Genomic DNA, 24,034 nt, shown 5'->3' with positions numbered 1-24,034 from the left:
TTCGCTTTCATCTGCTTCATTCTTGGACAGTTGGCCCATGAGCTTTCCACTTTTATGTCTGATCTGAAAGAGCAAATTGAAGGTGTATGGGATTAATGAGCAACTGTTATTTAATAAGTCTAAGCAGTTTCCCTGTTGTTTTAACAACAACTTCATCCATACAGTATGGACATTTGCACACAGTAGTCTGCTTCTCTTTAGATCTTAGAATTCATGGAGATTTAGTAACCTCTAGATGACATGTTTACCTCTAGAAAGCAGTTATTTCATCATAAAAATGGATATGTTATTAATAATAACTTAATGTGCTCATGTGTTGAGAGTTTCAGTGGCACGTTTATTTATTTACTTATGTTGAAAATATTAAAATGTGCAGATCGGTCTTCCTTCATCATACGAGCAGCCATTTATCAGGGACTAATTGAAAGAATTGTATTCAGATGGAAATTCCTATGAATTTCCAACTGAGGAGATGCATAGTGAGTTTTTATGTCAGAAGAAGCAGTTATAATTATGCTGCATCACCCCTTTATTCTTCAGTATACAGGATCTGAAAGAAGAATATAAATGTGGTAGAGTCTCAGTGCTTACCGACCCTAGCTGACCAAGACTGATGCAGTATACTCTTTTGTTATGATACAGTCACTATACCCTGGTTTTACGTAAGGTGCTGCAGACAGGACTGTAATAAATCATGCACTAACCCATGCTCAGAAACTTGCCCCAGAGATCTCATAATGTACATTCACAGAGCAGGTACATAGAGGGTATGGGAAAAACTAAAAAGTGCCCTTTTCGTAGAGAAATGGATAAGAACTGAAGAATTAAGAATTCAAAGTACAAAAAATCACCCGAGTCTTGGTCTTTGTTTTAAGCATAGGCGAAATCTTGCTGTCGTGCAAATGTATCCATCAGACATAGGGCATTATTCGATTCACACAAAAAACCAGCTTTCACATCTGGAGGCTATTCGTATATGCAGTCATACAAGCAGAATCAGTCTACGTTTCTGCACAGCCTCTGTGGACCCCTGCCTACAGTGGAGGCTTTGTCGCAAAGAAGGCAAGAATGAAAATATCATGGGCCTCTGTACACTGATGTGGACTACAGGGCTCATTAGCACCCTCAGGTCAAGTTCCATAGCAGTGTATAAACTGATAAACATTATATGAACAACTTGTTACAAAGAAGTATTCCTATAAGAAGTTTCACTTGCCTTTAATGAGAGGTACAATGAAAATGGGAACTTACCTAATTTTCACATCCTGATGGGTTTTTTCTCTATATTCTCCATTTTCAGACATTGGTGAGGTATCTGAAAATGATTTGAGACTTTCACTGAGTTCCTTTGTAATGCCAGCCTTTAGACTCTGAAAAGTGGTTAAAACAAATGGTTTTTATTTATCTGTTCCTGTAGATACTTGAGTGCAGTTTGCATTTACTACACTTCTTACGAACATGGGCTTTTGTATGCTAGTGAGAGCATGGTGCCCAGCTGTATGTGGTGGTCTGACTGTTGCCCATTTGTTTACTCTAAATAGTCTTTATCTGATTAGTCCTGATCACTCCCCTTCGGTAGCAGGCCTGAATTTCAGAAATAACAAAAGGTCCTGTTAGCTGTGGGAGGGTTAGCTCATCTGCACTGTTTCTTCTATTCCTTTGTATTACTGTGATTTCCAAAGGGAAGGATTTGTGAAGGATGCTTAGAACTCCTGAAGAGTAAAAGAGATTAGTTTGTAAATATAGTTCTTGAAGTTATGATTTTCTCTACCTTCATTTAACTTGTTCAGAGAATTAGGTAACATCTCATGAGGAAGGTTGAAAGGAAAGTGATAGCCAGTGTTCCTAAATGTGTGTGTATTACTGAGCAGCAGGGAAGGGAGGTTAAATCTTGCAAAGATTTCTATTCTCTGCCTGAACAATGAGTGCAGTGGCCCAGTGATGGGATTCTGTTGAATGACAGTGCTGTTCTTGATAGGGCTATGGTAATTGTGTGGTAAAATAGCATTACACTATTATATTTTAGACCAGACTGATAATTATTAGCAAAAAATATTGTAATATATGCAAAACCTCCATATCTTTTATTCTCACATTCTTTAATTGGGGAAAACTAAGATTAATAACAGCCATTGAATAATTACAGGATTGAGCTGCAAAATGAGAACGCTTCTGGGTAGCAAAAGATACTTGAACTTTAAAGTAAAAACTGTGGCAGCTGGATATTGTATTTCATTGAACTGTCACTGGCGCTGATGAGTTAGATGGTCCTTTTCTCTTGTGAGTTCCTACATCTCCATGCCAGACTATGGGATAAGAGGACACAGCAAGACAATGTTCTTTTCTATTGGAGAACAGGGTATTTTCAAATGAGAAGGTGGAACCAGGGACAAAAAAGCAGCAGTTTCATTCTATATTTCATTAAAGTTATAACCACTTCACAATGGTCAAAGAGAGATGCAGTTTTTGTTCTTTGCAGGGAAAGAGATTTAAAAGTGGGAGGGCAGGTTTCCTTCGTGGGTAAAAAGAAAAAATATTATAAAAATAAATCCAGCCAACAGTCTCATTTCCTTCAGTTTTCCAGCAACGCAAATGTTTTCACATAATTCTGTTAGTGATGCAGTGTCTAGACTTCTCAGATGGTTTAAAAAAAAAAACACAAACAAACCCTGGCATTAATTCTGAGAATCCTAAAAAGCTAAGTCATTATCTACTGTGCTATAGCTCATGCAGTGATACAAAACCACAAATAGTCACTGAAGACCAGACTCTGGCATCCTTGCTCGTTTAAGACACACGGGTAAGCATTTACTCACATAAGACGTCCCATTTAATCTCCCTTCAGCAGGCTGCTGTGGTGTAAAAGCTTACCAGCATATACGTTGCTACAAGGCTTCTGCACTTTGGCTCTCACCTTGACTGAAAAGGCCCTGCGCCTTCTCAGGAGCATGGTGGTTGTTGAAGTAAGGAAAACAATCTTTGATTTTTACAACAGATACACATTTACATAAAACCAAAGTGAAACACCAGAAAGCAACATTTCCATACAGATTTGTTAAAAAGCCTTTTCTTTAACATTTATTCACTGCTCATTGGCACTTGTCATTAGTAAGCCTACTAATTCTAAGTGGTGTTCAAGGTTTCCAAACCTACTGCAAACTTACATGTTAACATCTCAGGTTTTAAGTTCTTGTTTTTCTTTATATTGGGAAGCGTATTCAATGTTGATCAGGTTGTCAACTGATCAAATCTGTCAGCTCTAGAACCTCACAGTACTCATAGTGGCCAAGAGAGTTAACATATATCCAGTAGCCGTCTCCTGATCACAGCTGTGTTACTTTATAGGCCTATAAATAGAACTGTACTTTAGGGCTATTTCTTATATTTTCTGTTCATGATGACCTTCAGAATTTAAACAAAGCATGTGGCCAAAGTCTTCTGGCAGTGTAAATTAAATTGTTTGGTCTTGCAGGAGGCACTCACTCTTCCACGCACTGTCTCAGCTGAAATTCAGTAATTAATAGCTGGTGTAAGAGGTGTTTGCTATGTATCTCAGCTATTAGGCACTTGCCTGACTCTGCATTAACCTGGGCCCAGGAAAGGCAGGCCAGAGGCTTACTAGGGCAAATGCATAAATGGACATTACCTGTGCCATAGCCTCTATGTAACAGCTCCGGAAAATTCCCTGCAGGTCACTCAGCTCCACCTTTGATGGGTAAAACATTATCCTACTGCAACATGCTCCCTCAGTCTGCTTGGTGAAGGCAGCTGCTTTCCTTCTGTTTATTTCTTCCCGAGGCCTGCCACCTTTATGGGTTTAGTGTTTGCTGCAGGCTTAACAGGACTCTTGCTGGAGCCAGGCTGGGATACCCCACTGTTTGCAGATCTGTGAGAACTGATGTTGCTCTCTGAATTAAACATGATCCTTCTCACAGTTCCGTTTTGTTCCCTCAACCCACCTCCTCATTCGTTACCTCCTTTCATTTAACTCTTTCTAGTCGTGGAGGGTAATATCTGAAAAGAGAGCAGAGGTTTAAGTGTATATTACTACTCATTTTCTAGCTATAGATTTTTTCACATACTTAAGCAGTTTCAAAAAGTTAAAAACAAAAGTCCCACTGGACAAGGTGTGAGTAGAATTGTTAATGTAGCATATAGGCCTCATCAGTGCCCTGGTAAGTGCAGTCTGAATTAAGCAGTCAAGCATTGTAAAGCATGCATTATATTATAATACTGCACACCCTCAGTGCTTAGAACATGCATTCTGTATGCTGTATGAAGAAAATAATAGTTTACAAAGAAATTAAGAGCGAAGTATTACCACCCATGTCTCTTTTACTGTAGCAGAAATTATCAGCTTCTAAAGGATCAGGGTGCCAAAAAAGCTCCCTTATACCCTCCAGATCTGTCATCTGTGCCTGTAGAGTCACTATTCATTTTACTGTCAGAAATAAGCAGCTTCTACTTTTAGACCTACAAAGCCTGTACAGTTGTGGAAGAAAGAACAGTGTTTTCTTCTGTCTTGCACATACTTTGTTGAATGACAGATCACATTACAGCTCAAGAATCTTTAATCCTGATAGAAACATGTGACAAAAAAACAATGGATTTGGATTTTTCAGATTCTCTCATTTCAGGGTTTACAATACTAATATTTAGTGGAATTAGCTGGGTACTGCCAAGCTGAGCATGGGAGTCATGCTGTCTCTCTTTCACAAGTACATGTGGATAAAGAACATTAGTGAGTGTGGTTCATGGAGAAAACAAGATCTCAGTGATGGTCGTCTGACATAGATGTCGTCTTTGTTTGCCACCTGCCTACTTCCCAGTTGCATTAGTTTTGCGAGGTAGATGGGAAGCCATATGCAGACTACTGTTCTTCAGGGAGTCTGGCAAGTAACTAGATGGCTTTGGTCTCCAGCACTGTAAATCACCTGCTGTTGGGCTGAATTCAGTTAAAATTCCTGCAGACAAATTAGACTGGGAGAGTATGGGGAGGTGTGAGTGCCTGGAAAGACCAGGGCAAGCAAGAGTTAGCCAGAGCCACCAGTCACACTGCAGTCAAGAGAACAGTTTCCCCTAGAGATTGTGTAGCGATGAAGGGAGCAACCTGAAGTAGTCTGGCAAGTAAGATCAGGATCTGCCTCAAGAGGAAAACAGTAACGGTAGAGTTAAGAAACTGCACAACTAACCAAAAGCACTGCTTGCGGAATCAGTGAAGACACCAGATAATTCCTGAACAGTTTCAGCTGTTGTGCTACAGAACTTAATGCCAAAGGACTTTACAAAAAGTGGAGTGGTCTGAATTAAAAGGCAGTTGATTAATTTGATACTTTTGTATTAAAAATTGTATGTGTTTGTGTGTAAGGTAAGAGAATGGCAGAGAACTGCATCTTATAAGAGTCTGAGCATTATCTTCTGCTGGGTTCAGGGAAGAACTCAGAGGAAGTCCAAGTTGAATGAGGCAACTTTATTCTTTAAATTGACACTTTTAATTAAAATCTATATGTATTTGAGTGAAGCTAGCCTGTGTAAGTGTTTAAAACCCTTGTAGGTGTTTGCAGAACTATAAGAATGAGTGCTTCAGGTTAATATTAAATACTGACACATTTAGAACAATATGCTACGCAGCAGATGTTGTCCCAACATGTGATGCAACATTACAAAGCAGAATGAATGGAGCGGAAGCAGCTCTGGAACACCCTGCCGTAACATTCTCATTAGCTCCTAATCTGTAAGGCAGGAGAATAACCCGGCTGTACTGAGTACAATAGGAATAGTTGGCCTAATGTCTTTGGTGGGTTAGCATTCATAAAAAAGCTATTGAATTCAGTTCTCTTGCTGAAGAACAGGGAAAAGGAGCAGCAGAAAAACATGGCCTGATAGAGGCGCGTAAACACTGGGGACACTCCCCTCTCTTTGCTCAAGTTAAGGAAAATGCTAAATTTTAGCAAAAATATTTGAATGGTTTTCAACACAAATTGCTACTCATATTGCGAGTATACACTCTGTCACCTACATTCCTCATTGATTCTTTTTTCTATAGAAAACAATTTGATTTAAGTATTTTTTTTCTTCTACTTGAATGAAGACTTCAGAATTTAGCTGTGGGATTCTTAAATATGCTGTTCTCATTCCCTGAGGCTGTAGACAGCATTGCCGCAGAGTCTGCACCCCACTATGCAATTTCATAATGCACGTTTGTGACAGGCATATCAAACTACCCAGTTAGTTTAGAATTGAGGTGAGAGAGTGCTTTAAATGTAAATTTTCTATAAACAGCAGAATAAAATCTTGCAAGCACTTCCTAGCTCTGCCAGGAAGCAAAGCTATATTTAACTCATTTTAAAATTCATCAGATACATTCTGGGCTGATTCAGATCTTTGGTGTGTCTTTGAAGATAACATGTAGTGGAAGTGTCATACAGTCAGTTGTGGGATTGGGCACGTTCTGAGATTCTCGTCAGTGAAGACACCCAGTTAGGACTGGATTGTAGAAAGAAAAGTACAGACAGATCTGATAACTTAATATTGATACTTTATTTGAAGTTTTGAACAATACCTGTTGCATTAAGTTCAAGAGCTTTTTAAGAAGTGCTATATATAAAGAAATTAGTGCCATACCAATGGCCAAATTCACATGCACTCATGAATTTCAAAAAATATCATCTGGTAGCACTTGGGAGAAATAGTATTCTAGAGAAACTAATACAAAGTGTTGCTATAATAATAATTTGCAGAAGTTTCAAAATGGATAGAAAAGATCCCTGGATTTTAAGAATAAGTTATAAGAATTTGGCTAGGAATTCTGTATACAAAAGGAGAAACTCCCATATATATCTTCCTCTTTATTTTTCCTGTCCTAGATTGCACCTCCCTGCAGCTTTGTATCCCTGAAAACTCAACTGCTGTTATTGATGGGATTAAATACAGACTGGAATAAACCTGTCAAATTTAATGCTTCATTTTTTGTAGGTGTTATTAGATAAGATCAATAAGACTCCAAAAGATTGTTTAGGCTGGTTTTGTATCTGTAACCACTATATATATGCTGCTATCATTATCTCTACAGGGGTTTTTGTAAGTACAAATAGGAGTCTCCCATTTTCAGAAGCCAAGTGAACAATCAGTCTATCAGCAAGATGTTTGCTATTGCCTATATTCAGATATGACTGACTTTGAAGTTCAAGATTATGATGTTTAATAGCTAGGTAATTCCTACCATTGCCTAAAATCCTTAATTAAAAGAAACAATAGGCTGTACGCTAACCAAAAACATATGAGCAGGAAACTGAAACAGTGTCATGCTTCTGATACGGTTTTATGCATCTTGATTGTGGTTTTCTAATGTTCATTTGCCTTTGATTTGTTCTAGTACATGACTGCTGCTGCACCTATGCAAGGGACTTACATTCCCCAGTACACTCCTGTGCCTCCGACAGCTGTCCCTATTGAAGTAAGTTTATCTCCATCCAGGAGAGTGAAGGGGTAGCAGAACTCTTACCTATTATGCTTCCTTGCACTTGTTATTTGAAAGGGGCCTAAAGTTACTTTATGGAATGGTGGCTGGAAGCTTCCATCTTTTAAAATTAGGGCTGCACATTTCTTTCTCTTTTCTTTTCTTCCTTTCTTTTTCCTTCTTTTTTAATTTCCCCTCCCCCCTTGCTTTTTAAATTATTTGCAAGGCCTCTTGTTTTGCATTTGTTTTGTTGTACAGCAGGACATGGAATAAACCCTCAGTGATTATGACTATTTTTTCCCCATGTACTTTGGGGGGAGATGGGAAGAGACAGGAAAACAAACCCAGCAGGCAGACCACAAACCCAAAAGAGATTCCAAGAAGAGAACATTGCAAGAGGGTTTGATGCGGTCCTTAGCAAGTATAGGTAATTGCTGAAACATTTAGCCACCAGAAAAAGTGATTGAGCAATGGAAACCTTCCTCTTGTACATACAGACGTGGAGGATGCTGCACTGACTGAGTGCTTTTCATCCTTGAGGAAGGATTCGCTCCCTCCCTCCTTGGGGCTGAGTCATGCTGATGACAGTCTAATGAGTAAGTATTTACTCAACCCTGTAGACCACAAGCTGCCGGGAGAGTGTCAGCTTGGCCTCCACTTCTGTGAAGCTTCATAAGGGCCACTAAGCACAGCGAGAGGAGGGAGCCTTGGCATCCTCTTCCCTGCGTGCTTCTCTTTGGTGCTTCCCTCTCTTATTAATAACTTCTCCTGTACTCTGGGGTATTGCAAGGAGTGCCAGGCTCTCTGTACTTCTGTCTTCATCTGTGTGAACTTTGGAGTTTGTGCTATTACTACTCAGTGCTTTGAGGATGCTGAGTTAATGGTCCTGTTGGCATGGCTCCACTAGCAGTCAAGTGGACTCATCTCAGTTTCTCCCAGTTCTTTGCAATTACTGAGATTCCCAAATGAGGTCCCGCAGGAAAGGCTGCTACTGTTCTGTCATGCAGAGCTAGACTTTTTCGGTTTAGTCTTTTGTGCCTCGGGATAATTTTGTCCTAAACCTCATTTGTTTACAAACAGGCCATGGGTGCCTCTTTTCAATTGCCATTTTTAGATACTAAACTGGACAGATACAAATCCAAATTAAATGCAGATGGTGGGATGGAGAGTGGTTCATACAGCTGTACTGGCTGTGTGATGTGCTGAGTGGTGCAAATGAGAAATTAGGTTAATTCTTTCTGAGCCCTCCTCTCCATTCACCCACTGGTATATTCATGCCTGCTAAAGTAGCATGATATCTGTCATCTACTATAATAATCAAAATATTATCTGAGTATATAGCCTGTCTTGTTCTGATCCAGTGATGATCATTAATGTTTATCTGTATTCATGTAGCATCATGAGCCAGGACACTACTATGCTGGATGCTCCACAAGCAGAGATCAAAAAATAGTCTCTGCCCCAGAGAGCTTACAATCCCGAGATGGACAAAAGCAGAAGGATAAAGATAAGGAAGTAGATGGAAAAAGATTATACTGACAGTCTGTTAAGCAATAGATTGGAAGAATTTCTGAAAAATGAAACTGATACTCTTAACAGATAATTTAAAATAAACTACCTGTTGTTTACATAGGACTCAAACAAAAACAAAGCAAGTGCTTTGTGCTCCCTCTTCTGGCTCTGTTGTGTGCAATACAATAATAAAGCATATTCCCTGAAGAGACATGCTAGTGTTATGCATGTGGCCAACGCACCAAGCATGAGAGGAAAGAAAATATAGCTAGCTTTGAAAGCGTACAAAAATACCTAAGCATAATATTATTCAGACTGTCTAAATAGGATAAGAAGTAGTGCATACTGTTAAATTCATACATATCATCTTTTGTGTATTTACTTATTTTTCTGCAAACATATAAATAATACAAAACTTCATTGGAGCTTTGACTTAACAGATAAAAGTCTTTCATGTGAAGTAAATTTATTTTTGAAGGGAGCATACATAAAAGCAGCGTGTAGAGGAGTGCAGTATTTTTCTAAGGCAGCTAAAATTCTGTTGGATGTGGAGTAAAGCAGAGAGCAGTGGGCCTAGATTCTGCCTTTATTGCACTGCAAATCAAAGAAGATAAATGTGAGCTCACTGTGAATTTGGGGTAGATAAGTGAAAATCAGAACAGCCATACATAAGTTGTGAAGGAGACAGGAGGTAAAATCCAGAATCCACTGAAGTCAGAAGTTTTGCCTCTGGCTTTGAATGGGCAGGGAACCACCCTCAAGGTGAAGGTGTTTTCCACTGCAGCCTGTGGTAATACAAATCCAAATACTACAATACTACAAAGCCAAATACTACAGGGGCTGGTATGCTGAGGAAGCTTCTTGTTGCTGGATTAGCACTCTAAAAGTGATGGAGTTTGTTGTGTTAGCATGTGGTTCTGCTATCTCAAACTCTCTTGATCTCTAGAGAAATACAGGAATGATGAGCTGGTGCTGAGCTCTTGTATGTAATTCACTGCTGTGAGTAAAATTAGTAAGTTTCTTATGTTCTCATTTGATTCCCTAGGGTGTTGTTGCTGATACTTCTCCACAGACAGTAGCATCTTCATCACAGGAAGCCAGTGGTCAACAGCAACAGATGGCAGTGGAAACATCCAGTGAACATGCACCTGCATATTCTTACCAACAGTCTAAGTAAGTAGGCATACTGTTTGTAACCAGAAGGTTTTGTTTTGCGGTTATAGCGGGCCAAATTCTGGTCCCCATTTCAGCAATATAAATTCTGAGTAGCTTTGTTAAGTTCAGATGAATTCTGGATATATAGCAGTGTAATTAGCAAAAGGTTTTGGCTGATGGCCTCACCTTGGCAAAATGTCCTTGAGTTCCTGCCTGCAATGATACGCTCTCTAACTGCTGCGTTTCTGGACTCAGAAGGATCTCAACCACTGCGTTAACAATCATCATGCTGGGCTAAAGCAGCATCTGGCGTCAGAGGTTAAAAAAGTGCTTAAATTTTGCAGTGGCAAAAATACTGGAACAATAAACATGTAAAGGTTGTCACAACACACATGTAAAGGTTTCTTTCAGAAAGTGTAGCTAATGAAGCCCCAAGCTGGTATCTGTGATTGTGCAAAACTGGCGGCATGCAGGCACTGGGTGGGCAGAAACTGGGAACAGAAGAAGAAGGCATAAGAAAGGGATGGGGAGAAGCACTGCTCTGTCTTTCTCCTGTCCTCTGATCCCTTTGTTTGCTTCCCATGGAACACCTTGGAAAATTCAAACTTTGCACACTGACAGCTTGACCTAGAGCTCCTAAAGTGCCCATTCCTCTTCAGAATAATCCTCAAACATTTTTTCTGTTTGCCATAATAAAACTGGTCCTCATGAAGGTAATGTAACTTAGTGACAGGGTGCTCACTGGGACTGGTCACTGATGGACAGATTCCAGGAAGGAGCCCAAACCCAGTCCTTTATTATTACACGTATATTGAACACAAGCATCACTGTGAAAAAAGAATTATGCATCTTGGAGAAGGAAGTAGACAAACAGCCAGTCAAGAAATATGTTAGATATGTCAGTCAATGCATCATGACATAGTACTTCTAGAGGCTTAAGATATGAGCTGGTGTAGGAAAGATTACAATTATACCAATCTGTCAATTGCTTTCCTTCATTTTTGACCTCTGGAAGTGGAAGATGCATTTATTTGACAAACATATGAGTAACAAATGCTTTCAGATCACACAGTGGTCTTTTTTGACCACCATAAAACCTAAGGTCTCACCGTTTCTTATGTCTTGTCCATATTTGTCCGTATTTACATACTACAAAAACAATTGATCACAAGCTTTTTGTTGATGCACCCAATTGGAAACACAGTCTATGCAGGTGTATCCCTTCTACCCATCAGTCTCCCTAGCACCTGTAAATAAACAATGCCAAAATACTTATAGAATACAAAGGGCAAAGAGAGAAATGCATGTGACTGTACTGTCCTGTTGACTGTGTTCTGTATGGGTTTGGATCTGACCATTCCTGTGTTCCAGTTCCATTCACTGAAGTCTCAAAGCAGAAGGACTTAGTTTCAGAAGCCCTTGTAAGGTAGCTCTGAGCAGCAGATTCTGGCATTTTTCCCATGCAGGAGGAAACTACATTGCAATTCTTAATTGAGATGGGTGCTGTGTTTCTTGCCAATGTGGTGAATTCCCACCTTCTCTGAGAATGAGATCCCTCATCTTTTCTTGTCAGCTACTGCCTTTTTGCAATGATGGATACACTTCTAATGGCACTGGCATTTATATCCAGAGGAATTTCTTTATTTTTTAATCACACAGGCAGATCCACTACAGATTTTTATTATGATTATTTCAGGGGTATTTTTTGTAATGTGCCCCCCTATTTATATCTGCTGGTTGCGGGCAGAAATGCAGTGTGGGAAGCTGTAGAAACAAACTAAAATGTACACAATCTCTGTCTTTGAAAAACAAATGCTGCTGGAATATTTCAGTAACCTTTAATATATGGCCAAGTGAAGTTATTTTGTAATTAAAATATAATTGTATTAATCTGCTCTTCGAAGGGCACATCTTTTAATAGCAAGCATCATGAACAATGTACAACAGCTGTTTTCAAAGCGAGTTGAGAGGAAGTAATTAACAGGACCGGACAATGATATTGTCAGATACAGGCAAAGACAGACACTATAAAATTATTTCATAGGAGCTGATCAGTCAGGAGAAAAGTTTTAACAGTTTATTTAATTATATTTATTTTCTTTGCAACAATCATGAAATTGCAGGCAACAAATGAGAGGCAATGTACTCAGAATGAAATGGGTGGTATAAGGAATCCGTAATGTCTTTGTAAGATAAAATAAACCACAAGACTTAGAATTTAATTTCCAGTTTTTTTAAGCAGCATACATGTTCTTTTATTTAATGTGCTGGCTGCTGTACTTGAGGATACCATCCATAGAAGTTCAGAAATTATAACTTCACATCAAAAACCTGGCTACCTACTGTGTAGCAATATAGGAGAAACAGCCCTTGGTTTCTGGGCAGAGAACTGTATAAGGAAATCACTTTAATTATTTTAGATGCATACTCCCTTTTTTCCTTTTAAATCTTTACTTGTGCACATAAAAGTGTGAAATTTATGAAGTGGAGATAAGTGGAGATCCTTGCTCCTGAAAAGTGTACTCTCTTACCTCTAGGCAAAACTGCTGGATGACATGCTCTTGATTTTAAATGTGGAAAGACTTACACTTTTCTGGAGCCTTTTGTGGGCAAACTCAGTGCCAGGTTAGATTAGAGAGCGTGTGCTGTGACCCTTCGGTGGAATTGGTCTTTTGCACATGTAGTGGCCACTCAGCCCACAGGGGCAGTAAAACCTCAGGAGGTGAGCATCCACCTTGAGTACTCCTGCTGAAGTTATGCATAGAAAACCCTAAGAAAATAGTTAATTCTTGCTTTCCACATAAACGTGTTGTTAACATTCAAAATATTAATTTTCAGTCCTTTGGTAAATTTAATATTTAAAATTGAAGTTAGTTTTATATTTACCATCCCAGAGAAATAGTCCTGTGGCAAATTTTATGTCATCAACATTCTTCACAATTTAACTCCTGATATTAAAACTAATTTTAAACTAAGCAAGGCAAATGTGTCAATGCTTGCAAAAGGAAAGGTGCTGGATTTTCTTGTGTTGAACTTTGGTTAGAAAAGGATTTTTTCCATGCAAGTTTTGAGGGCTGTAGGCAAAGCAGTAGCTAACCCTTATTGATATCCCTAGACATGAAGCAGCATTTATACGTAGGTTTCACGTCTCCCCAAAGATCTCATATAGTCTTGCTAAGATGAGTTTGATGTGACATATCTTTAAATGGCATGAAAACTCAAACCCACAAAATTAAGAGTTACCTTCTGTAAGGAAAAGCTCGATAGTTTAGCTTATTCTCTATGCTGAATTAGAAAGATTTGATGCTATAAGATCAAAAACTGTATTTCTCTAATTAATACTATCTTGAATGTTTCTACCAAGTTAGCCATAACTGGCTTATTAAGCAGTGTGCTCCATATTCTTAACTGTTCTTGCCATGAAAATGTGTTCTTTTCAGCAAATTGGATGTATTCTTTTATTGCAATTTTATCCTTCATTTCATTATTAGTATCCAAAATAAATAGTGCCATTTATTATTACAAAAATATTTGCTCTCTTATTGTATTACTCTTGAAATATTTACACAGTGTTAAGCCACGTATTCATCTCATTTCAGTGTAGTTAGACTGCCCATTAAGCATAGCATTAACGAGAGTAAATTCATCTGCTTAGGATGTGTTAACATCCCCAAAGCAGGAGTTCCCCGTTTCTGCCTGGCTATTTTCAGCTTAGTGGTGGTATCGTATTTAAACAGCTGCAAAGTTAGTTTAGCTTGGATAACTTTTAAAGGGAATTGGGTGGAAAAAAAAGGAGAGGAGCCTATTTCAAAGTTGTTTTGACTTAATGACCACTTTAATTCAATTGTTTTTACAGACAATAAACAGGACTGAAGAATGTCGGTCTGAAATCTTTGCCTTGAATGGAGAAACTTCACTGAACAAGAAGTTGGCTTCCAGTTTGCACAGGCGTCAAATGAATGCTTTTTTTTTCTACCTTTCCCAACGAAAACAAAACAGTGTTTTTATGTGCTGTGCAAATGGTTCCGTCATGTAGTCTGACAATTTTATTTTTGCTATATTTTTTTTTTTTTTAAACTAAAGGAAAAACCCAGAGGAAAAACTCTGGGTTCACATGTCATCTGGACGAACATTTGAATTCAGAATTTACCTGGAGGTGTAGCTAGATTTTTTTTTTTTTAACAGAAAAACTGATGATGTCAAGAGGGAGCAAGTTGCGATGAAAACCAATTGTCTTCCTCAAAAATTAAGCTACTCTTTTTCTCTCATTTTATTTTTCTTCTTGTTTTAAATCTAGAGTGGTTTGGGGGTTTGGTTTTTTTTGTTTTGTTTTGTTTTGTTTTTTGGGTTTTTTTTAAAGAAATGTTTAGGTAAGGTTTATCTTGAATCTTAATTGCCTTAATTTTAAGGACGTCAAAGGCTCTCAAGGCAAGCTGTCAACGTCTTGTTAGAAAACCCGAGAATGAATTGAAACTGCTCACACCGGTGCTGGTGCAGAAGTTTAATAGACTGAGTTTTTGGGGTGAACAAAAAATAAACTGTACAGTTTAAAAGAAAATGATTTTCTTCTTTTGAAGAAAAGTTGATGATAAAGGAACTGTGGCAACTGAAAGGATTGGAAAAATGCTGGGACTTTTATGAACTTTGTCTTAAGTGTTGACAGAAAAAATTCTAGAAGGCTAAAGCATTTTACAGTAAAGTTATTGAATTGAGAAAAAAACTTGCTGCATTATAGAGAATGCAGGGGTTTTTTCTTGCAGAATGCAGATTTTTTTATTTACAAAGCGTGATCGCTAGCAAAAGCATTAGTGCTTTTTATCTGCAGTCTTTTTTATGAGCTTTAAGAAGTTTTTAGTCTGCTTTGCTTGTCACATTGCAAAAACCTAGCTTAAGAGCATTAAAAAAAACTTAAGTAGATAGGAGCTTATGGTCAAAAAAGTGCAAAAAAAGCAATAGATAGAAGAAATTGTTGACAATTTCTGTAGTCTTTCCTAGTTGTGAACAAATGCAGCCTATGGATGGCCTATTTTATACCAAAGATGAAGTGACACCCTAACGCAGTCCAGAAGATAGAGGTTTTTTTCTTTTTTTATCTTTATTTGACCTACATGGCCGGACCAGTTCTTACTTTCTTGTTTGTTTAAACTATCTTCCACTGGTGTTTTACATACCACACATGTTTAGAGTGGAACTTTCAGAATAGTTGGTATTAGAAGCTTGTTGATGGTGTGCTTTGGAGAACATCCCAAAGCAAGGGGGAGTGGGCTACCAACTAATCTGTCCAGGTGGGCTTTAATTTTTATGAGTTTTTCTGTTAAATTGCCTGATCTTTGGTATTTCTACTGAAACAACAGTCTTCCTTCTGAATTCTGACATACCACAGATTCATTTCTTCACCTCAGTCTTTGTCATCGTCCAGCATGCATAGCCACCTTAATTCTGCATTTCTTTTTCAGTGATGCATTTGAATTGCCGGATAGTGCAAGAGAAAGCAAACTTGATCTTCGTTCTCATTTTAGCTCTCCCACACAAGCAGAAATATTGAAAATGACTTAGTATTGTCATGCAGGCAGGAAGTTAAAAATTATTCTTCTCTGCTGTGATTTCTGTTGTCTTAATATGTTGGCTGACAATCACTAATTAGTATGATTAGGCAAAAAAAAGACACTAACTAAATTGAATCCACTGAAACCTGTTTTAGGAATGACAGTTTTTTTCCATAGAGAAGTCTTGATTGTGGCCCTTATTTTTTCCAAACAAAAACCGAAGAAGGTGAGAAGCAAGTCAAAAGATGATTTTTTTTTCCTTGAGGAGGCAGAAGAGAAGCAGCGTTTAAATATATACATACATACACGTATATCTATATGTAAAAATTAAACCAAACATTTTAAAACTTTCCTCCATCCAGAAGAGAGGGGAAGCTTCATCACGTGTATTGTGGTGCATTAGAGACAGGGTATCCGTTAAAAATAATTAATTTAAAACATATATTGGATCAATCTGATTCAGCTGCCCAATTCTAAAGAGATCTGTGTTTCCCAGACCTGATTTTTTGGGGGGGAAAAAAACCCCACACAATTATTTTTTTAAATTGATAAAACAAGATCATATTTTTTAACATAGTGGGGGGGAGGGGGTTTCCCAAGCAAATGGCTGCTAGATATGCAACATAGAAAAGAGAGAAATGGGAGTTCACGTGGTTCTTAACCATAGGAAGAGGGCCTGATTTTCAGAAGTGGTAAAACTTCTGCTTTCTCCAGAGTAGTTGTTGATATTCAACACTTCTGAAAACCAGATGATGCCAAAGTATTAAAGAACAACAACAACCACAACATATTTTCAATACAGAAAAAAACATAATCTCTTTGTTTCACATGCTGTCTCATTACTTGTTGCTTTTTGAGAGTGGCACTTGAATTTTGTCCTTGGATAAAGGTTCCCTCTTTCTTTGGAGGGCATATGAGGGGGAAAAATCGATCTAGCCTTATTTTCTTCCTTTCTACACGTACTCTCCTTCTGTCTCTGTCTGAATTCTTTGTACAAATAGAGATAACCCCAGGCACAAGTCAGTTAAATATGAAATAAACACATTTGTTTCTGTGTTAGTTCTAATGTGACACACAAAAAGTCTCATTTACTATCAACAATGAGGCTACAAGGTAGCTACCATGTGGCTGATGAATATGCTGAGGTACCTTCTTGTTTCTATTCAGAACTCTGCTGCTTTATTTATACATTCAGAAACATTTTTCTTATTTTTTTCAGCAAAGTTAAACAATCTCAGTGTTTTTTATTAAGCCAGACAGGTAACATGGTATCATGATGCCTGTCAGTTTAAAGTGTTTCAAGTGCATTCTGTATTAGAATTGTTCCCTTTTTTCCCATGCTATAATGTTCAACGGTGTTTGAAATCAAAAGAAAGAAAGCAAAGAAGTAGAGGAAGAAGAAGAGGAAAGAAAATGGATCCCTTAAATACAATTGATCATCTTACAGATCCCCAAAAAAACAGTGAACTGGTACTTGAAAGTCTATGAATTATAAACAATGTGAGCCTTGAGTATTAACAGTCATAGATCATAAGGTAAGAAAATAACCTATTTGGAACACACACAATGCTCAGAATGTGGTAACTTATTTGTAAAAGTTAAAGATGAGATAAAAGAGAACAGTGGAAGAGCAACACGCTTGCTGCATGGGTGTTGTCATAGGACAGGAATACTTGGTGGCCTCTGAAATCTAAAACTGGTTTTCTTTGTGTTGCGGCTGATAAGATTTTTTGGAAGGTGTATTGTAATAATCTGTTTGAGTTTCTGTTTTTCTTTTGGTTTTCTTTTGGGTTTTTTTTGTTTGGTTTTTTTTGAAGACCTGAATTTGTAAAAATCAATATCTATGTCTGTCTTACCAATTTAGCTTTAAATATCAGGAGGGTTCCCGAAACTTTGCAGAAACAACTCTAGAAGCCTAAGGCAATGGTGCCTGGCCCAGAGGTCTAGAAATACCATGAAATCCATAAGCTGAACTGCGTATGTACTTTCCATCACACCTGAATTCTTGTAAATAGTCAAATCTGGATGTTCAGGTTTGGTATTTTTGTTTTTATCTTAAAAGATAAATACAGAAGGGTTGTCAGAAAACTATTAATTATGGCTAGAAAATTCTGAATACCTGGGCTTGTCACTTAACATTGAGGGGAAAAAAAAGATACAGTGGAACTGAAGAGTATTATATTTGCAGGTGCTGACCCGAGTGTAGATCAGGGCACTGAGAAGTCTCACCGTTCCCAGTGAGATTGCTGAGGGACTCTTCTTCCTATCTGGCTCTACTGCTGGTTTTGTAAGCACTTTTCACGTGTGACAGTCAGGCCTCCGATTGTGAATGTCCTCTTATTGCCTTCCAGTGAAACAGACTCTTGAAATGTCCTTAGCTTGTGCTTACTTGTAAAGTTCTGTTTACCGAGAGACTGCCTTTGTCGTGTTGGTCAAGAAATCCACCGTAATGCAGAATGAGGCATATCTGAGAGTAATTGCATCACATCTTCTGCTCTGGATGCATGCCCAACTGTGGGATATAAAGGCTGGTGGTTAGAGAGGTGAGGGCTTAAACTTTCAATGGGCAATGGGCTGAAGCATTCGAATGGATTTTTACTCAAGTAAAAATCAAATGAAAGGTATTATTTATGTATGTATGTGTACCAAAACTCAGCAAATTTGAGGAAGCCTGCATTGTAATAAAGTTTATTTTTAATATGTCATAGTATTTGGATCTATATTATGTTGTTTATGGTACTGAAGGGTCAGACTGATACTAAGTGTTTAACAAATTGCCATGCTTCATGATTTTAAGCTTGATGGTGCTCCTCATGCCACTTCATTTTAATGCTGAGGTTGACATGAGCAAAACAGGTTTAGGCAGACTCGCTGTACTCCACCTATAGCAAGAGTCATGCTAAAGAGCGATAATGTGCTTAAAGTAACGAATCAATCCATTTTTAGTGATGAGACCAAATGTGTTAGTTGAAGATAGTAATGTTTGATACACGCATGGTCAACATTTCCTTTCAAAACTTCATTTAACATGAAATTGGTCCAGATATAAAAGAAGTGCCCTAGGGTAAGGGATTTTCCTGGTCTTTCTCGGAAGCCCATGTGAACTAAGAAAACAGTCACGGTGTGATGGAAGTGCAAAACAGAAAACAACAAAAATGCTGACATTTGGTGCATTAGTCTTTTCTGTTTAATGACAATTGACTCTAGTAACGAAGATTCCTTTCATTCTTAATACGCTTACACACAATCATGCACGCACACTTTCTCAGAAGGAGGGCTGAGTGAGCAGCAGACTGCTCCTCTCCCTCAGTGGAGCAGATTTCTAGAATCTCAGCAAGCAGCAAAGATGAAGCATAAGGAGGGGGGTTTGTCCCTCAAAAAGAGCGCCAGCTTTTTCTATATTGCTCCTGTCACACAAATAGGCTAGAGCGCTGTATGTACCCCAGAGATTTATTCACCTTTGTGCCTCGAGGCAGGCAGAACAGACCCTTTCTTCTCCCCTTTCTTAACATGCTCTTTGTTAAAATTAAGCAGAAAATCATGAGAAAAAAAGCTGTAAAAAAAAAAAATCCCAGTGTTGGTTTAGCTTTCCATGATGACAAAAAAATCTTGTATTTATTTCAGTTGTTCGGTTCAGTTATTAATTCCCTAACAGTGACAGCTAAGTTCTTTCACCTTAATAAAAATGTGTAATGAAGTGAAAAATGTCAGCCTTTGACAGGGTCACAAATCCACTTTTCCTTGTAGGGCCAAAGCCTGCAAGGTGTAAGCACCTTCCAAGATCTGGATCTGTTGTCCTTAAGAGAGTATCTGCCCAATGTTAATTTTCTGCCTTTAAGTGACTTTCTCGTGGATAATAATTTTAGGATTTTGGTGAAATTTACAGTCAGTTATATTTTTAAAAGCCCAAAAATACAGCCTAGAAAAGAGAACATGATGTTTATGTAACTGAAGTATTATTAAATATGCTGTATTCCAGAGTGGAAGAAAATTCTACTGTCTTTTGGAGGGAAAACAATTTTATGTAAAACCAGGAAGCGTACAGAATTCATGTAGGAATTTTTAATTGCTTTCCTTTTTAAAGGAGAATGAACAGATTCTGTCTGTAAGAAAAATCAAAGCAGCTTTGAAAGCAGATAAACTTCCTATCAAGAAAACATGCATCACACAAATGGGACAGAGATTCTTTAAAGCCCTTACAGACCTCACTGTAGCCAAAATATAGAATACAGAACCTCTGTCGTACATTAAATTATGAATCTTATTTATATGGGCATCTGTGTGCTGATGTCTCAGAATGTCTTTGAAAGATCTGTACTGCTATGATTTATTTTTTTTATGTTTTCCATTTGTACCACAATCCTAAATAGCTGCCATTTTCCCACTCCTGGGGCTTTCTGTAGATCAGTGGATGTTAGGTTTAAACTTCTGTTTTCTTTGATGAAGCTTTCAATAAAAAAATAAAGAAAGAAAAGAGCTGGGTGACTCTGTGTTCTTGTGGCCCCTTTGTGCAGAGGCTTCCCAAGGCTGTGGCTCTTGTGCCGAGCACAGAGGGAGCAGAAAGGCTTTGCAGCAAAGTCTGCCTTCTCCGCGTCTTCACCAAATGGAAGGAAAGAATTGTGAGAGACAGGACAGCTCTGTTGCCCTGTCAGCAGCACAGCCACCCACGTGTCAGAAGGTGAAATACAGGAGAAAGTTTTTCTCACACCAAGACTGAGTGTTTAATACTAACAGGTATGTGCTTGTCCAGGCTTTCAGCTGTGCACTTGCTACAAGAACATTGCCTTGGTTTCTGAGGCTTATTTTAAAGAGTGACTTCAGGGTAAAAGTTGCCGCACAGAAGACAGAAAATCTTTATTTACAGAATAAGTACAGCCTAAGCAGTGGTAGTGCAAGCCATACTTCATCTTGAAAGGGAACTGGAAAATAAATTGCCTCCTCAGCCACATCTCACAGGGAATGAGAAAGCTATTTGGTGCACTTCCCCATGGCTGCTTCAGTCAGCGACTCTCGTGTGGCCATGAGCATCTCTTCCCACAAGGGCCATTTGTGTGACCAAGGTGAGGGTGGGGTGGAAGTGTCCAGTAACTCTCCTCCCCAGCCAAAGAGCTTTATTCACACATTGGAAATCACTGAGTGCTCCTTCTTACCTACCAGGAACATGGCCATCTCCTTCAGCACTAAACATGTTTTGTGGGATTGCCCACACACTTTCCTTCTCATTCTTTCTGCCCAAGGAAATATCCATCAGTGGAGCTTCTCGCTCCCTTCAGCCTAATCAGGAGAGCCCAAAGAAATCTAGAAGATGAAGGAATAGGAGGAAGAAACAGGTGAGAGGGTTTTTTTTCAGCTGCACCTATGCTGAAATGTGCATTGCTGCTGGCTGTGATGATGGTGAGAGAAGGAGGAAGGCAGGAGGCTGAAGCTACAGGCTGCCTGGCACTCTGCATGGTAGCTGAGGAGCCTGGGGAGAGCAGCAGAAACAGTTCGTCCCACCAACACAGGTGGTGCCAAGGTGGTTTACAGCTGATGCTCTGGCATCAGGTTCAGCTTTGTCACTTCCAGGAGTGCTCCATTGCCAAGATCATTCCACTTCAGATTCTACTAACAAGGATATCACTAACAACTGTGGTGGTAGTGGTTTTGGTTTTGCTCTGGCTGGCTGTGTGCATACGGAACCAGGCTAAGGGGGGTTTGCATCATCTTCCACAGAAGTGCAGGTAAGAAGGCTTCCTCCTCTCATCCTCTTAGTCCCACCATCAGTGTAAAAAAAAAAAAAAAAAAGTTGGTAAATTATGTGACTGTATTAAGTCCCCTACCTATACTACAGAATTAAAATAACAAGGGAAAATGGGCCTTCGTAATGTGATGTATATTGCTTCCAGAGGAAGACAGCTGTGTTTATCAGTGGTCTGCATCTGGAATGAAGTCCATGACTTCCATGTGAAGAAAGCCACATGCTCTGATTGTCACTCCCCAAGATTTCAGGCAGAGGGGGGAAAAACCCCAAAAAACAAACCCAAAACAACAGCTGGTGCAGAGTAAACCGGGGATAATTCTGCACTTACAGGTTTAAATACATCTCATTTCTATTTTGGGTGACCAGAGACTGCCAATTAAGAGCAAGGTTTCAATGTGCCAATAACGATCAGCAGAGAAGCAAATGTTCAGGAGCAGACAGGACTGCAGCAAGTTACTGGAAGTGGCCAACAAACCAAGATACAAACCTCAGTGTGTGCCTGACTGTTGGTAAACTTGCTGCAGCCCTCCTCTGTGCCTCAGCTCCTTGCGCCATTCTTGTCAGCCTGGTCTTCAGGAGAAGACTATGCTATGCAAAAGTCTCCATTTGACTTAGGGGAGCACAAGGCACAGTGATAATTACTGAGTAGCAGGAGTGGTCCTGAGGCTGCACACAACAGGGGATGAATTTGCCAGGCAAATAGCAAGCCTGCCTGGCGGGGGAGCGTGCTGTCCGTCACATCGACAGGCGGGCTAGCCACAGCCCACTGCTGCTCACAAGGCAGTTGTGTTGATGGGAGGCAGGCAGGAGACTGCAGCTTGCCACTTAAGCCCTCCCAGAACCTGTCAGTTCAGAGAAACACAGCCGTGGTCAGCAAGGTGTGTTTCCCATGTTACGATGTTCCCGAAAAATTCCACTTTGGGTGGAAGATGCCGTGACCAAACCACTTCCTTAAAAATGTGTATGTATAAACCTCCACCGAAGGCACGCTCACTTCTATCAGGGACATAAATGATAACTAAATAATCTACTGGATATGTGCACCGCTTAAATGGAGGAATTGAAACTTGATCTAGTAAAAATGATGTATCTGTTTTTTAAAGTTAGTTGAACAGGCTTGCATTTATTGTGTGGCTAGCTGAGGCCCTAAGCTCTGCTGCATTGAAATACTGCTGAAAAATAGACATGTCTGAGAAAAAGATAGAAAGCATGATTTACACCTATTATTTGACTTATTTCATCATTTGTTAGCAGTCAATATATTCTCTATCTTGTGTGGAACTCAACCGTTGATACACAGCCAACTGAAAATTGTGTAAGCTCCTTGAACATCATTCCTGTGGGATCTAATCCCACATTTTTCACTCAGAAATCATTTTCTCCTTATTAACAGATGTGCTACACCGCACGGCAGCCCACTAAGATGCTCTTTTCCTCAGGAAGAGCATCTTCTACACGGTGCTAGTCTCATACGAAATACTCTGTGGCAGAACTCGGGCTCCTCTGAGCTTTCCACACGTGACCTGATTATTTTCTAGTTAATCTTGTGACATGCAAAGGGGGTGCTTGGCCACCCTTCAATTCCTTTTTAGTACAGAGGAGGAGGCAGGAGCAGAGTGGACAGATCTCACCAGTCGATAGCAAGACACAGCAATCATTAGCTGGAGAAAAGAAAGGAAGTTTTTTGTTTGAGGAAGGTAAAGCAGCTTCCCTCATTCTCTCTTTCTCTTGCTTTGGAGGCCTGCACAGCCAGCCAAAGGAATTAAAATTGTGTGTGTGCATTCTCAGGTGCAGTATGCAGCCATTGGCGTAGCTGGACGTGTCTGCCTGTTCGTAGCCGCTCGAACGCTCGCCTGAGCCTTAACGTCCACTGCACAGTGAACAGAACTGAGTAAGCCATCAGGAGTAGTGGATGCTTCCATCCTCCATTTGTGCTGGAAGTTCCAGCAGTGAACAGTTGTCTTCTTAACAAGCACCCCGACAGCCTGGCTTTCTTGCTGTAGAGGTGAGTCTTCAAGGGGCCCTGAAAGATAACATGTAGAAAGAAAAAAAAAAAAAAAAAAATGCTTAATTTTAGCAGTGTCTCTTCCCCGTTTCTCAGCTGTGTCTCTTCAGTATTATGTCCCGTGCATGCTTCCAAATGAGCTTCCAAATAAATATTTGTTAAAGTAACACACAGAGGCCCCAGTCTCCGCTGGGTACTGTGCAAACGCAGGAAAAAGACATGTTGTGCTAGGCTTATGAGGTGAAGGAAAAGTGATCCGCTTAATCCATTAAGTGATTCATATTTCTGCTAGACACTCAGACACAGCTGAATATAGTGGGCTTCAACATTACAGCTTACTTTTCACAGCAATAGCTGGCTATAGCACAGAGTTCAAGGACTGCTTTCCAAAATCCATTTCCCTTTCCACGTATTGATTGTACTATGAGGGCTTTGGGATACAAACAGCTGTTTGCAGATGACAGTTTTTGGAGAATATCCGATTTGTATTTTTTTCCAGAAGAAAACATGCTCAGAAGGAACATCTACTGCTGATTAGAAAAATATAGTTACCCAATAGTTTCAGTTGGTGAAAGTGCTGCCACCAAAATCATCCTGAGGTGTATGATTCACCCCTG

General features: G+C 39.3%; 1 protein-coding gene across 9 annotated transcripts in view; it reads left to right on the top strand.

The window, feature by feature from the left end:
* Positions 1–20,146, top strand: part of RBMS3 (RNA binding motif single stranded interacting protein 3) — a 718,180-nt gene extending 698,034 nt beyond the window's left edge. For 6 of the 9 annotated variants that reach the window (XM_037383217.1, XM_037383218.1, XM_037383216.1 and 3 more), the window contains 3 exons: positions 7,376–7,456; positions 10,017–10,144; positions 13,983–20,146. In XM_037383217.1, the coding sequence (XP_037239114.1) occupies positions 7,376–7,456; positions 10,017–10,144; positions 13,983–13,989 (216 nt within the window). In that variant the 3' untranslated portion in view covers positions 13,990–20,146. Of the gene's footprint in view, positions 1–7,375; positions 7,457–10,016; positions 10,149–13,982 lie in introns of those variants that run through there. The other 3 variants (XM_037383219.1, XM_037383223.1, XM_037383222.1) reach the window with 1 other exon arrangement.
* Positions 20,147–24,034: the final 3,888 nt, after the last annotated feature.

Source organism: Falco rusticolus, chromosome 4, assembly GCF_015220075.1.
Source record: "Falco rusticolus isolate bFalRus1 chromosome 4, bFalRus1.pri, whole genome shotgun sequence".
Lineage (NCBI taxonomy): Eukaryota > Metazoa > Chordata > Aves > Falconiformes > Falconidae > Falco > Falco rusticolus.
This window is presented reverse-complemented; position numbering and strand designations above follow the sequence as displayed.